This window comes from Symphalangus syndactylus, chromosome 1, assembly GCF_028878055.3.
Source record: "Symphalangus syndactylus isolate Jambi chromosome 1, NHGRI_mSymSyn1-v2.1_pri, whole genome shotgun sequence".
Lineage (NCBI taxonomy): Eukaryota > Metazoa > Chordata > Mammalia > Primates > Hylobatidae > Symphalangus > Symphalangus syndactylus.
Window position 1 is genome coordinate 63,358,383 of NC_072423.2, and position 14,349 is coordinate 63,372,731.

At 45.6% G+C, this 14,349-nt stretch overlaps 1 protein-coding gene across 15 annotated transcripts in view; it reads left to right on the forward strand.

Moving 5' to 3' along the window:
* The window catches only part of TMEM241 (transmembrane protein 241), a 147,766-nt gene that overhangs the window by 73,151 nt on the left and 60,266 nt on the right, over positions 1-14,349 (forward strand). For all 15 annotated transcript variants that reach the window (XR_008649994.2, XR_010115480.1, XR_010115465.1 and 12 more), the window contains 2 exons: positions 8,935-9,004; positions 13,287-13,380. Coding sequence is in view for 10 of the 15 variants with exons in the window: in XM_055236287.2 (XP_055092262.2) it covers positions 8,935-9,004; positions 13,287-13,380 (164 nt within the window). In the remaining 5 variants the exon portion in view is untranslated. The remainder of the gene's footprint in view (positions 1-8,934; positions 9,005-13,286; positions 13,381-14,349) is intronic.

The window sequence follows — 14,349 nt, forward strand, 5'->3', positions numbered from 1 at the left end:
TCCGAAATTCCTTTTCCAAGTGTCCTGAATTGCTCTTCATTTCTAGTGTTAAAAAATTTGGTGAAAAATTCAAAAGTTCAAAAAACTCCCTGAATCCCTTTTTGGTGATAACTTCAGGAGCAGAAGTTATTGCTGTTATAGCAGAATATGAGGGGCCTCTTGCCATCCCATAATATTTCCCAAGGCCTGCTATGGTACCCCAAATCCCATCATCAGAATCATCCCAAAGGGTAACCTCAAATAAAATACTAGGGGGTAAATAGAAGAAATAATTAAGTGAAGGAGTTTGTTCTCTAATTCTTGTTTGAATTTTGCAAATATATTGTTAAGTTACCCTCTTTCTATCTGGCATCATTTTTAAAGTTTGTATCATATGTCACCATCCAATTCTCATAATTCCAGAAGAAAGGAGTCAATTCTTTTTTTTTTTTTTTTTGAGACAGAGTCTCGCTCTGTTGCCCAGGCTGGAGTGCAGTGGCATGATCTCAGCTCACTGCCACCTCCGCCTCCCAGGTTCAAGCAATTCTCCTGCCTCAGCCTCCCGAGTGGCTGGGACTACGGCGCGTGAGACCATGCCTGGCTAATTTTTTGTACTTTTAGTAGAGACGGGGTTTCACCATGTTAGCCAGGATGGTCTCGATGTCCTGACCTCATGATCCACCCACCTTGGCCTTCCAAAGTGCTGGGATTACAGGCGTGAGCCACCGCGCCCGGCCAGGAGTCAATTTTTAAAATGTATCTTGCTGCCTCAATTACTCTGTTGTTGCTTTTCAGATTAAGGAATTGCCCACAAGACCCTATTCCATCACAGTTTTTTGCTTTGAAAGGCTTTGAAATTGATGCCAAAAGATAAAACAATAGTGTCTGTGTGTGGCATGGCTGAAAATACAAGTTATATTGGTTGTGCTCCTTGTGGCTTCGTGGAGTGTGGTGCAAAGAATAGACTCAGAAGGATTGGAACTTTCCTTGGCTCCCCCACTGAGTGGCCTTAAGATAGTTTTTTGTTTTTGTTTTTAAAAAACAAACCACAAAACGAATGTTTACTCACCACTTGCTATGCATAAAGCATTACCCAAGCCCTCTAGGTCTCAGTTTTCACATCTAGAAAATGAGAAAGGTGAACTGGCTGCTTTCTAAGGTCCCATCTAGCTCTCATCCTGTGCTTAAAGCAATAACAGCTTTCTGTTGGCATTTTCAGCTGCTTCTTTCTGTTGGTGTTTTACCTGCTATCTGAGCGAGGATCCTCAGGGAGTTGTAGTGACTCAGGAATAATGCTTCTAGATTGTATATGACATATCTAAATCCATGTCTTGTAAGGATAACTTGAATGCATTTTCTTAATACATTACACTCCGCTTGCCATATGAAAGCACAGTTCCTATTGTCTGCCTGCTCCTATGAACGATGACTTCTCAAAACTCCAAGGTTTGCTGTTGAGTCCCCTCTCTGCTGTCATTTGCTGAAAGTCTATCCTTTGTGGAATAATAAGTCCTGTGAAGCCATACTGGTAACCCTAAACGGCTTCTGCTTACCCATACTGCTGGTTGTCTGCCTTTCAGTCGTGTCTCCTATCATTCCTTTATGCAGCCAGGTAGCTGCCACCCAGCAGACATTTAAGAGCCTACTAAGTGTCCTGCCCCTTTGAAATGTGCTTTTGTCGGCCGGGCGCGGTGACTCACATCTGTAATCCCAGCACTTTGGGAGGCTGAGGCGGGCAGATCATGAGGTCAGGAGATCGAGACCATCCTGGCTAACACGGTGAAACCCCATCTCTACTAAAAATACAAAAAATTAGCTGGGCGTGGTGGCAGGCGCCTGTAGTCCCAGCTACTCGGGAGGCTGAGGCAGGAGAACGGTGTGAACCTGGGAGGCGGAGCTTGCAGTGAGCCGAGATCGCCCCACTGCACTCCAGCCTGGGCAAGAGTGAGACTCCATCTCAAAAAAAAAAGAAATGTGCTTTTGTCAAAGGCCTTTGGAAAGTTATGTTCACAGATTCTCCTTGGTTTACATCCTGAATTATTTCTAGTGGACTTGGGTGAATAATTCTTTTTTTTTTTTTTTTTTTTTTGAGACAGAGTCTTGCTCTGTTGCCCAGGCTGGCCAGGCTGGAGTGCAGTGATGTATCTTGGCTCACTGCAACCCCTGCCTCCCAGGTTCAAGCAATTCTCCTGCCTCAGCCTCCTGAGTAGCTGGGATTATAGGCACCTACCACCATGCCCGGCTAATTTTTGTATTTTTAGTAGAGATGGGGTTTCACCACGTTGCCAGTCTGGTCTGGAACTCCTGACCTCAAGTGTTCTGCCCGCCTCATCCTCCCAAAGTGCAGGGATTATAGGCGCGAGCCACTGTGCCCGGCTGGGTGAATAATTTTTACCTAAAGAAATCATGCTGCCATTCAGCTAAGATGTTGTGCTTGTTCATTTGTTAAACTTATGATGGTCAGAGCTGGAAGGAATCTTAGTGATTATCCCAGGTGCCACCAAATTGTATTAATTACTTGTGCACCATCCTAATACAAATGAGGAGATTGAAACCCTGAGGAGTTAAGTGATGTGACCAAGATGATGCAGAGTAGGCGAGTAGCAGAGGGAGACTGGGGTTAGGTCTCCTAACCCTCTTTCTAAGTTTTTCTTTTTAAATGCTGCTGCTCTTTCAGTGATCCTACACTTTATTGCTTTTTTTGAGACAGAGTCTTGCTCTGTTGCCCAGGCTGGAGTGCAGTGGTGCAATCTTGGCTCACTGCAACCTCCGCCTCCCAGGTTCAAGTGATTCTCCTGCCTCAGCCTCCCAAGTAGCTGAGATTACAGGCACCTGCCACCACATCTGGCTAATTTTTATATTTTTAGTGGAGACGGGGTTTCACGATACTGGCCAGGCTGGTCTCGAATGCCTGACCTCAGGTGATCTGCCTGCCTCAGCCTCCCAAAGTGCTGGGAATACAGGCATGAGCCACCACGCCCAGCCCCCTACACTTTACTGTAAAGTATCCCACTCCAGTGAATGCTTTTGTACGACATTCCTAAATTTTGGTCTGGAGCTGCTTTTGGTTTGGGGGATGTGTTTAGCCACCAGTTTCTGAACATGGTGACTGCTGGTAATGGCTTAGACATTTTGGCCAACAGTCTGACATTTTACCTTGAGTTATTGCTAAACTTTCAGGTCAATACAAAAATACCTTGGACACTTAATTACTCCCTGGGAATACAAAGTGGTCAGAAGTATATGATTGTAGAATGTCCTGGGCAGAGGAGTAATTTGAAATAGGCTTCAGTTTCTTTTTGAGGTAATGAAAATGTTCTGGAATTAGATAGTGGTGATGGTTGCACAACTCTATGAATATACTAAAAACCACTGAAGTGTGCACTTTAAAAGGGTGAATTTTATAGTATGCAAATTATATCTCAATAAGAAAATGTATTGGGGGAATAAAAGGACATCTTTCTCATTTGAAAACCTGTTTGGAGCTTAATTATGCCAGAAGGGATACTTGCATGGATTAATTTTCCTTCAAGTTATATTTTCATAATTTTTGAAAAAGAATGGACACAAATGTTCACCTTCCCTTCCATCTCCTGCAGGATAGGGGATGGGTCTGCGGTGGGCAACCCAGGGCATTGTGGAGCCTGTTGGATTCATCAGAGAGAGTCCTGGGACACTGCTCTTGAAGGACTCTTCTCTGCAACTTCGATTTGTTGAAGTTTCCTGCTAGCTGAGGTGGTGTCATTGCAGAGGCCAGGTACAGAAAGTCGGGCTTATAAGAAGGGTTTTGCTGGGCCATGGCACTGCTGAAGTGGCTGTGGGCTCCCTTGCTGTAAGGGAGCAGGACTACTCTTATAGGGTGGCTCCAATTCCTGCCAGTTCATTCATTAGCTTTCTGATTGGACCAAGTCTAGCCCACTTCAAGGTAGAACAGCACTTTATTCTTTCTCACTTGCTTATTACACTTGCTATCTAGAACGTCTGCAGTGGGGCCTGAGTGTGTATTGGGTGAGCTGTCTTCCTGGTTCCCTACTGCTCCAGTTAAGACACAGTCACAGTCAGTCTCCATTAGGACAGTCTTCTTGGAAGAATCTGTTCATACTTTCTGACATTTTACAGCAGGGCTCAATTCTTTTTGGTTTCTTCTTACCCCTTCTTTTTTTCTTTTTCTCTTTTTTTTTTTTTTGAGAGAGTCTCGAACTCTCTTGCCCAGGCTATAGTGCAGTGGCACGATCTCTGCTCACTGGAACCTCTGCCTCGCGGGTTCTGGTGAGTCTCCTGCCTCAGCCTCCGGAATAGCAAGGATTACAGCTGCCCACCACCATGCCCAGCTAATTTTTGTATTTTTAGGAGAGACGGGGTTTCACCATTTTGGTCGGGCTGGTCTTGAACTCCTGACCTCAAGTGATCCACCCACCTTGGCCTCCCAAAGTGCCAAGATTACAGGCGTGAGCCACTGCACCCAGCCCTCTTCTTTTATTACTTGTATCTTAGTTATTTGGTGGTACTTTAAAAACATTTTAAAATTGTTGTATAATTTACATATATGAAATATACGTTTTAAATGTACAGCTCGATCAATTTTGGCAAATTTACACACCTGTGTAACTTACACCCCATCAAGATATAGAACATTTCTATCACTGCAGAAAGCTTCCTCCTGCCCCTTCCTAGTCACTCCCTCTCCACACCATGAAGGCCTCTATGGATCTGATGTCTGTTACCATAGATAAGTTCTGTCTATTCTCAAGCCGTTATAAATGGAATCATCAGTACTTTTTGTGTCTGGCTCATGCAGCACAATGTTTAGAGATTCTTTCATGTTGTTGTGTATATGATGAGTTTGTTCCTTTTTGTTGCTGGTAGGGTTCCGTTGTATGCATATGCCACGTTTGTTTATCCGTTTACCTGTTGATGCTCACCTGGGCTGTTCCCAGCTTGTGGCTGCTCTGAACGTTCTCATACCAGCCTTTTTGTGGACTTATGTTTTCACATCTCTTGGATGAACATTTCAGAGTAGGATTACTGGGTCTTAGAGTAGATGTATGTTCCACTTTCTAAGAAAGGATGTTTTCCAAAGTGTTTGTACCATTTTCCACTCCCACCCAGCAGTGTGTGAGAGTTCCAGTTGCTCCACATCCTCACCAGCATTTAACGTTGTCAGTCCTATTTTAACTCTTCTAGAGGGTGTGTGAGGGCTTCTGGATGGTGCTTTTGACTGAGCTTCCCTCCTCACTTACTCCTGAGTGATTGGAAGGAGGAGCTCTCTTGCAGGTGCACCTTTGGAGTGCGCTGGCAGCAGTGGTGGGACTCAGGCAGACAGTTCTTCATGCCCTCAGCATGGGCACCACCACAGAGTTTGCTCCGAGAATCTCAGAACCTTCCTTGAAAAGAGGATCACCTTTCCCCCTTGCACTCTTTTAAATATAGTAGAGAAGAGGAAATTTCCCCTGTTAAAGAGTTTGTACTTCCTATTTGTATGGGGCCCCTTAGCTGTGGTGTTCAAGAGAGCTCTAGAGAATTTCAGGGAACAAAAGGAGCAGGGAGACTCAGGAATCTGACCCAGAAACAACCTTGTTACCTGGTGTGTCTGTGGCTCATGTGTGAGACAGAGCAAGCAGCACTAATTACTGCTTGGAACTGACCTCCTGTTTTCCTGCCAGTTTTGAGGGTGAGAACATGAGAGGAAATTTTCTTCACATTCAAATATCAATTAGTGTTGAATGTGGTAATATTGTGTCACACTTTTCACCGTGGCAATTTCATGCTTCATAATCTTTGGAGAGATGGGATTCACTCGCTCAGAGTCAGTGGAATTTTAACTGCAGAACACAACAGTGAGGGCCTAACTCAGACTCCATTACATAAGCCGCATGTTGCTGTAGCAAAACATGTTTACAGGCCGGGCGCGGTGGCTCAAGCCTGTAATCCCAGCACTTTGGGAGGCCGAGGTGGGTGGATCACGAGGTCAGGAGATCGAGACCATCCTGGCTAACACAGTGAAACCCCGTCTCTACTAAAAAATACAAAAAATTAGCCAGGCGTGTTGGCGGGCGCCTGTGGTCCCAGCTACTCGGGAGGCTGAGGCAGGAGAATGGCGTGAACCCAGGAGGTGGAGGTTGTGGTGAGCCGAGATCGCGCCACTGCACTCCAGCCTGGGGGACAGAGAAAGACTCCGCCTCAAAAAAAAAAAAAAACATGTTTACAACTCTTTTTTTTTTTTTTTTTTTTTTGAGATGGAGTCTCACTCTGTCACCCAGGCTGGAGTGCAGTGGCACAATCTCGGCTCACTACAACCTCTGCCTCCCAGATTCAAGCAATTCTCCGCCTCAGCCTCCTGAGTAGCTGGGATACAGGCGCCCACCACCATGCCCAGCTAATTTTTGTATTTTTAGTAGAGATGGAGTTTCACCATCTTAGCCAGGCTGGTCTTGAACTCCTGACCTCGTGATTCACCCGCCTCAGCCTCCCAAAGTGCTGGGATTACAGGCATCAGCCACCGCACCCAGCCTTGTTTACAACTCTTTAGCCACTTGATTTGTGCTTAAGCTGTGTAGTTCAGCACTAGATGGTGCAGGAGTGTTGTTTTGCAGCAAACTCCTGGATCAAGTTTGCATGTGGCTGGGGCCAGCCAGCCACACGCTGCAACCTCTTCCGGGGGTATTTATAGCACAGTCACTAACATTTGCTGTTCTGGGGTTGTCGTGCACCCTCTCTGCTTAGGAGGACTACTTTAGCAAAAGAGAAAGCAGGTGGAAGGCATCAAAGGGGAATATTTGAGGTGAGCTTGAAATTGAGGACCACAGAGCCAGCTGGAAACTAGAACATTAGCTCTAGGGAAGGCAAGAGATGATCAGGTCTTTCCAATACTCTTGGTTTGGTAGTGCTTGCTGTGTGCTGGGTATATTGGATATGGTGCTGACACACAGTGGGTGCAGGGGTGAGGAAAATAGCATCCCCACTCTCAAGGACTCGTTAATTCTAGGAGGAGGGACCGGTGTGAAGTCAGCTAAGTGGTGTGTGAGAAACCAAGGTGTGATGGTTTTAGGAATGGCTCAAAGGTAAGGGCTAGCTATTCTTATTTTCTCTCTCTCATTATGGGGTCAGTTTTCAGGATTTGAGCGGGGGTTATTATTTCCTGAGGACTGTGTTTTTTTTTTTTTCTTTCTTTCTTTTCCTCCCTCCTAGTCTTCCTCTGACCACACTTCAGCTCTTTAGACCCCCTCCAAAGCCTGGGCTGGGCTGTAAAAGCTGCCATGCGCCGTGAGCCCTGTTCACCCTGCTGGAGCATTTCTGATGAAAGACTGGGTGCTGAGAGGGGCGCAGCCTGAGAGGACTCAAGGTCCTAGGTTTCATTCGTCTCCCTCTCCACCATTCCTCATTATCACACTGGCTGCGCTGCAGTTCCTCTCGCACTGAGAAGGAAATTGGGAAAAGGCCAAGAGCACACAGCTGCCAAAGAGACGGAACGAATTCTCCATGGACGTGGACAGACTCTCCCTCCACTTTGCCTGAATGGAGGGCTCTGGCCACTCTCTAGGTCTGGGGTCCCCAGGGCACCCTTGCCTATCACTTCTATGGGGAAAGGGACTTCTGAATACATCCACGCTCTTCGCACACTAAATGACAACTAGTGTTGTCATTTACAAATTCCCTCTACCAACACAGTTTGACAGTAGAGCTATTCAGAGGAATCGTGGCTGAAAGAGAACAAGAAATCTTGTTGGGCTTCATGAAAACCAGATCCCAAGAAATCCCCTCCTTGTAGTAAAACACACGCTCACTCGCAGAAACAAAACCAAGAAAATAACAGTCATAAGTTTAAAAAACCCTCCAAAGAAACTGAACTCAGAATTTTCCTTCCCAATAGATAGTTGAATCATTTGAGATCATTTGGGTCTCCAAGAAAGCATAGGAGCCCATCATGTCTTTTGATCTGAAACACTTGATTAATAGCGTAGTGGTGAAGGAAATGCTGCCTGTGTGTTCCACTGCACACCTAATATACTAGCAATACTTAGGAAAATCAGCCCTCTCCCCCGAGGCCCCTAGAACTGAGAGACAGGCCAAGGCCCAGGGGTCTGGAAGACCAGGCTCTCCAAGAGGTTCAGAAATTCCAGATTTGGAAGACTCAAGCTATCTGCTGTGGAAATGCTTAATTCCTTTTCTCCGGACATTTTTGGAAGGCTTTCTGCTTTTTTAATCTCCTGACTTCTTGTTTGTGACCAAGTTCAAATTCCAGAGAGGGAAGCAGCCAATATGTGTGATTATTTCCTCTTGCACCAAGTGGAACTAAAAGAATGAACTTACTTCACAAGAAATAAATGTACCCTTTGGACCTCAAACTAAAATGAATTTGCACAGTTGGTCTGGCCCCTGTGCTGTTCTTGCAGTCATTAAACATAAAAATGAAAAAAAAAATGTCAGGGCAGTGCATTCATGACCTTTTTTTAGATATAAGGCAGAAAAGTAGAAAAGAGTCTTGAAAAAGATTCTTTTATCCTGCACACTCCCTTGTGCAGGGTTGGCTGCCTGGTAGAGAGGAGACAGCCTAAGGTTTGGATTGACTGGAGTTCACATTCTGGCTCCATAGTTTAAGAGTTGTGCAATCTTAGCTATGTTTCTTAACTTCTCTGAGCCTTAGTTTAAATGGGCACAATAGAACCTCACAGAGTTGTTACTGAGATTGAAAGAGATAAATACATAAAGATTTTAGCGTTGGGCCCTGCACAAGGCATGCTCTCACTAAATGGGCATTATTATTATCATACTGTTATTATCATGATAAGACAATGTCAGTAACAGAATCCCTGGGAATGCTGGAGTGAATTCAATGCCAGGGGACTGAAAGCACAGGACTGCTAAAGACGCCTTCCTTATATTTCCTGGGGCAATGGGGCAGAGGGTCATGTGAGGCCTCATGGGTCACTGTTTCACCATTGCTGTTCCCCTCAGGTGATCTCGTCAGCGTCCTGGACTTCCCATTCCTGTACTTCTACAGATTCCATGGCAGCTGCTGTGCCAGGTAATCGTAAACTCACTCATTTGTATGCTTTCTGTGCTGTCCGCTGTGTCTTCCTCTCTGTGAAGTTCAGGGTCACTAGCAGTGACCTGAGTGAGTGGCAGGAGAGAGTGGTGGTGGATGCAGGCGAGAAAGCAGTCATTATGTCACCAGCAGGCTGTCACTTAGCACCCTTAGATGCTCAGGGCCAGCTTGGGTCCTGCCAGGACCCCTGGCCCATGGAAGTGCCTCCACCAAGACAGTGGTTTTCGCACTTGCTCTAGAGCTAGGATTCTCCCACTTTTTTCTCCCTCCACAAGCAAATTTCACATAGAACTCCAATATATAAAACTGATGAAATGGGTCCAGTTCAAGGGAAGATTTGGGTTCAGAATCCCACCCGCTCAGCTTTCCCCTTGGCCTCCTTCTTGCTCTTTAAGGCAACCTCCAAAATAACCTCCACCAAACCCGAAGACTCTGGGAAATAGATTTTAGAAACTGATGGCTAGGAGATGTCTAGACAACAAGGTGATCATTAGTGCTTGGTCTTGGGAAGGACTCAGGGGTATAGGCCAGTTGGAGGGCTACATCTCAACACACAGAAGTGTATCCTCACCCTCTCCCCATGTCCTGCCATGATCACCACTCTGCTTGACCTCGTCATGCCAAGAAGTGGAAAGACTTCTGTGGATAGGTCCAAAGCATGTGTGGTATCCCGATATGGTAGAAAGACTGATCCAGGTTGAACCCCAGAATTGCTGTTGCTAATTGTGTGATCTTTGGGTTTTAAGCTTTGTGCCTGGCCCAGTAAATGGTGGTCATTATGATGATCTACTCAGGTTGATTGTAAATACACTGTCAATCATGAAGAACTGCTATGTAAAAATCAGGCCACCTGTTCCCACATATATCAAACAGTGCCTTGTGAAGCAGTGATTCTTTACAATGTTAAAAATCTGCTATGTGGCTAGTGGATATGTCCTGCTCCTCTGGTGTGTTTGGGCCAAAAAAAAAAAAAAATTAATATTACAGAGTTTGTTTCTGCATTTGAGCCTTGGAATGATTTATTTATCACCCTCAGAAAAGTTTCGGGAAAACACTGACACAATTCATTTTCCTAGTTCCTGTCAATTGGTTAGGCCTTGCCTGTTAGCTGGGATCACATGGCGTGAGTCTTCGTGCTGGGCGGGCAGCTGCGGACTTGTTTCCCTTTGAGTCTGGTTATTTGGCAGCATGGGCAAGCAGGGTGTAGAGCGGAGGTCAACCATTGTTTGGTTATTTGGAACAGAGCAGCACAGTTCACAGCCCATTGATGTTGGCTTTGTGGGGTGACAATTGGGCTCTATTTTCGCCCCTTTTAATCTGCAGCTTTCTCATAATGCAACATGATAAATCAGGGTTTTGTTTTATCCTAAAGATCTGGAAATCTCTATTTGAATTGATGCGACTCTGTTACATTTTACCTGTGCTTCTGTACAGAGCTCAGCCTCTTTGAGGAATGCATTGGTTTTCCCTGTGTCATTTCAGAGGCTCCACCATATCTCAGACTGAGCATTACCTTCAGGAGGTTCTGGGGGAGCTCAGGAGGGGCACGGTAGCCATAGCCCAAAGACTCCATTAACAGGGAGTCTTCTGTTCCCAGATTCCTTCATTTCTGGGAGCCTCCCTCTGCTTTTCAGATCTGCCTCCTTAGCAAGGGGTAGATGGGCTGAAAGTGCAAGGAGAAAGATAAGAGATCCATGAGTAACGTAAAAATGAGTCACAGACATAGAAGTCAAGCATTGGAAAAGAGCCCAGATGCTTCCAGAAGCCTGTCAGTCACAAACCCGCATGAGCTTATCCTGGCCCAGAGTCTGCACTGAGAGGACAGGTCAACATGGAATCATGCCACCCCTGTGGCTAGAGGCATAGAGGAGAGGGAAAGACTCAAGGGAAAGGAAGTCTGGGAGGTTGGACAGGCACCTGTGAAGTTGTTACTTCCTTCGATGCAGAGGTGGGAGCCACCAAGAGGAGCCTGGAGCACTGCTGCCTCCCTTTTCAGCCCCACCCTCATGACCACCAGTGCCTGGCACATCTTTTTTTTTTTTGAGACGGAATCTCACTCTATCACCCAGGTGGTGCGATCTCAGCTCACTGCAAGCTCTGCCTCCTGGGTTCACACCATTCTTCTGCCTCAGCCTCCCGAGTAGCTGGGACTACAGGTGTCTGCCACCACGCCCGGCTAATTTATTATTTTTTTTTTTTGTATTTTTAGTAGAGATGGGGTTTCACCGTGTTAGCCAGGATGGTCTCGATCTCGTGACCTCGTGATCTGCCCGCCTCCGCCTTCCAAAGTGCTGAGATTACAGGCGTGAGCCACCGCACCCAGCCACATCTCACTCTTTGTCTAGCCGGTCAAGAACACATTTCCATGAAGCTTCACATCTTCCTCAGTTGTCCTGCCTCCAAATGCCAGGAAGAGTTTGGAGCTCCCTTTGCTATGGCCCTGGCCACACAGTGGCACTTTTGAAAATAGTTCCAGCACAGGCAACTACGTCTGTCCACTGCTGTGCCAGCGCCCTTGCTGGTCCAGAGATCTGAAGAGCCATGAAGACCTGGATTCTAATTGTACCTGTGCCCCAGTTTCATTGTTAATAAAGTGAGACTTTGGGATAGGTAATCTTACTGTTCTAAAAGCCTCTGGTTTCCATTAAGATAGGATGAGGACTTCTATGATTATTTCTACTGTAAGGAAACTGAACCTGAGACAAAAAGGTGGGAAGGGGGATTTGGTTAATGTTATCAGGGTCAGTAAGCACAGCGAGGAATAGAAATCCAGGCACTGGGTGTGATTGGGTAGGTCTGCTGCTTACCCATGGAGCCTCTTTGCCTTTTGGGTGTGAGTAACTTGACATCTTAATCCATAGCTGTTCAGCCTCCCATGACTGCTGATGCAAATCGGAACAAACTTTGCAGGTCATCAGGGCCAAACCGGCTGAAATACACACAGGGGAAACCTAATGCCTGTCTTTAGTCCTGCCCCAAGAATGTGGCTGTGAATTAGTCTAATCTAATGAAGTGAAGATACACATTTCTGTGACATTTGGCCTTAGGTGTGTTCAATTCAATTCAATCTGCTTCCAATTCAACCTGACAAGCATTTAGTTAATGTGTACCGTAACTCAGGCACCACATTAGGCTCTGTTGAAAATACAAAGAGCAGCCCAATATTGGGCTTTTCCTGCTCAGAGTTTATGATCAGCATTGGAGCTGCGCGCCAGTGCCTGTATAAGGTCAGATGGAAGTGTGGCAGTCAAGGGTCTGGAGATGCAAATAAAGTACAACTCACAGGGCTTGCCTCTCTAGCTTGGAGTTATAACTGCAGTCATATCTCTTACTTTGCAATTTTCAAGTTCAAATAACAGTCACACTCAAACCACCACTTGCACATATTTGCATGAAGTCAGCCTTTCTCTCTCTCTCTCTCTCTCTCACACACACACACACACACACACACACACACACACACACACACACTGTCTGTCTCACCTCTTCCCTAGTTGTCCTGCCTTCAAATGCCAGGAAGCATTTGGAGCTCCCTTTGCTTTGGCCTTGGCCACACAGGGCACTTTTGAAAATAGTTCCAGCACAGGCAACTACATCTCCGTCCACTGCTGTGCCCTCGCCCTTGTTGGTCCAGACTTCTGAATAGCCCCAAGATGCTGCCCTTCCTCAGGTTCTCGAGTGGGGATCTTTCCGTTCACACTCATATGTAGGCATCATTTCCAAAGCATATCTCCTATGGCAGGACAGCCTGGTTTGGGGGACTTCTGGCCTCAGCCACATGTGTCACTGAAGCCAGCCTTCCCGTTCAGATTCTTATGAGCCTGGAGGTCAGTCCAGACTCTCTCTTCTCATATGGTGAGTTTCCCTTTGGAAGTCTTTTCCTGCCAGTTTGTCTTGCTTGAAAAAAATTTAAGCTCTGCCTTGCCAAGAAGTTCTATGGGAACTCAAAGAAGTTCTATGGGAAGGAACAGGAGGTGTTGTCCTCCACCTTTTTTTTCTTTCATGATTTAGCCAGAGGCCTCTGAAATTTCTTTGCACCATTCCTCTCATCAAAATTCTCCCACCATAGCTCTTTAGAAAAGCAGAGGTTAATGACTTTAAAATTTTTTTTATTTTCATCCAGAGATCACAGATCTAGAAAACAGATGAGGTAGAGGTTGCATAATAATTTGAAATTGATTGGTAAAATGTAGTAGAAACTAGTCACCCATTGGCTAAGGGAAGACAAGCCTCACTAACAAGAGATCTTTTCTCCTTCCAGTGGATTTTTGGGATTCTTTCTCATGTTCAGTACAGTGAAGCTAAAAAACCTTCTGGCCCCAGGGCAGTGTGCAGCCTGGATTTTCTTTGCTAAGGTAAGAGACAAGAGGGGTGGGAAATTCTCTCTCAAGAGCCTGTGTATCCAAAGATCTCAGAGCCTGGGTAATGTGAAGTTGTTTGAGCTTCATGAGACCACTTCTAGGCACTGTCCCTGAGCCTGATCCTTCCTTCATTCAGGTAACGATTTCTGAGGCCTGCTCATTTTATCAACATGGCATATTTCATCTTTCTCACAGTCCTAGAAGACAATCATGGATAGGCTCCTTATTTCCTTCCTGGAGGCTGTGCAGGTGTCCAGAGCTCAAGTGACTTACACAAGGGGACTCAGTCAATCCAAGGTGATAGAGAAAGGAAGATAGACAAATGGCCAGGTTGGGGCATTTCTATGAAACCTTAGAAAAGGGATTATTCTAACAACGACCTCTGTGTATCCGAATGACTATAGGGGAAACATAAGATAAAGTGGTGGGGAAACCACAAAGAAACAGAAGGAGCGGGGACGTGGCTGTGGGATGCCCAATCTTAACTGAAGCATGGTGGGGCCAACGTCTATTGGCATGTTTCATTTCCTTAGTGCCTGTGAGGGAGGCAAGTTGTAGGGCTCTAGATGCTGCTTTCAAGGCCTAAGCCTCCTTAATTAATTAAATTTAATTTAATGAAATCGTTATTTAACTTGGGCTTTTAGTCATCTTTGTGTTTTTTGGGTTGAATTTTCTCCAGAAAAAAACCTCAAACATTTTGCTTTGAAAATAAGATTTTTAATGATATTTTCACCCACATGTGTTTTTTGTTGTTGTTGTTTTTGTTTTTTTTTTGAGACAGGGTCTCACTCTGTTGCCCAGACTGGAGTGCAGTGGCATGATCTCAACTCATTGCAACCTCTGCCTCCCAGGCTCAAGCGATCCTCCTGACTCAGCCTCCCAAGTAGCTGGGATTACAGGTGTGTGCCACCACACCCAGCTAATTTTTGTATTTTTAGTAGAGATGGAGTTTGACCATGTTGG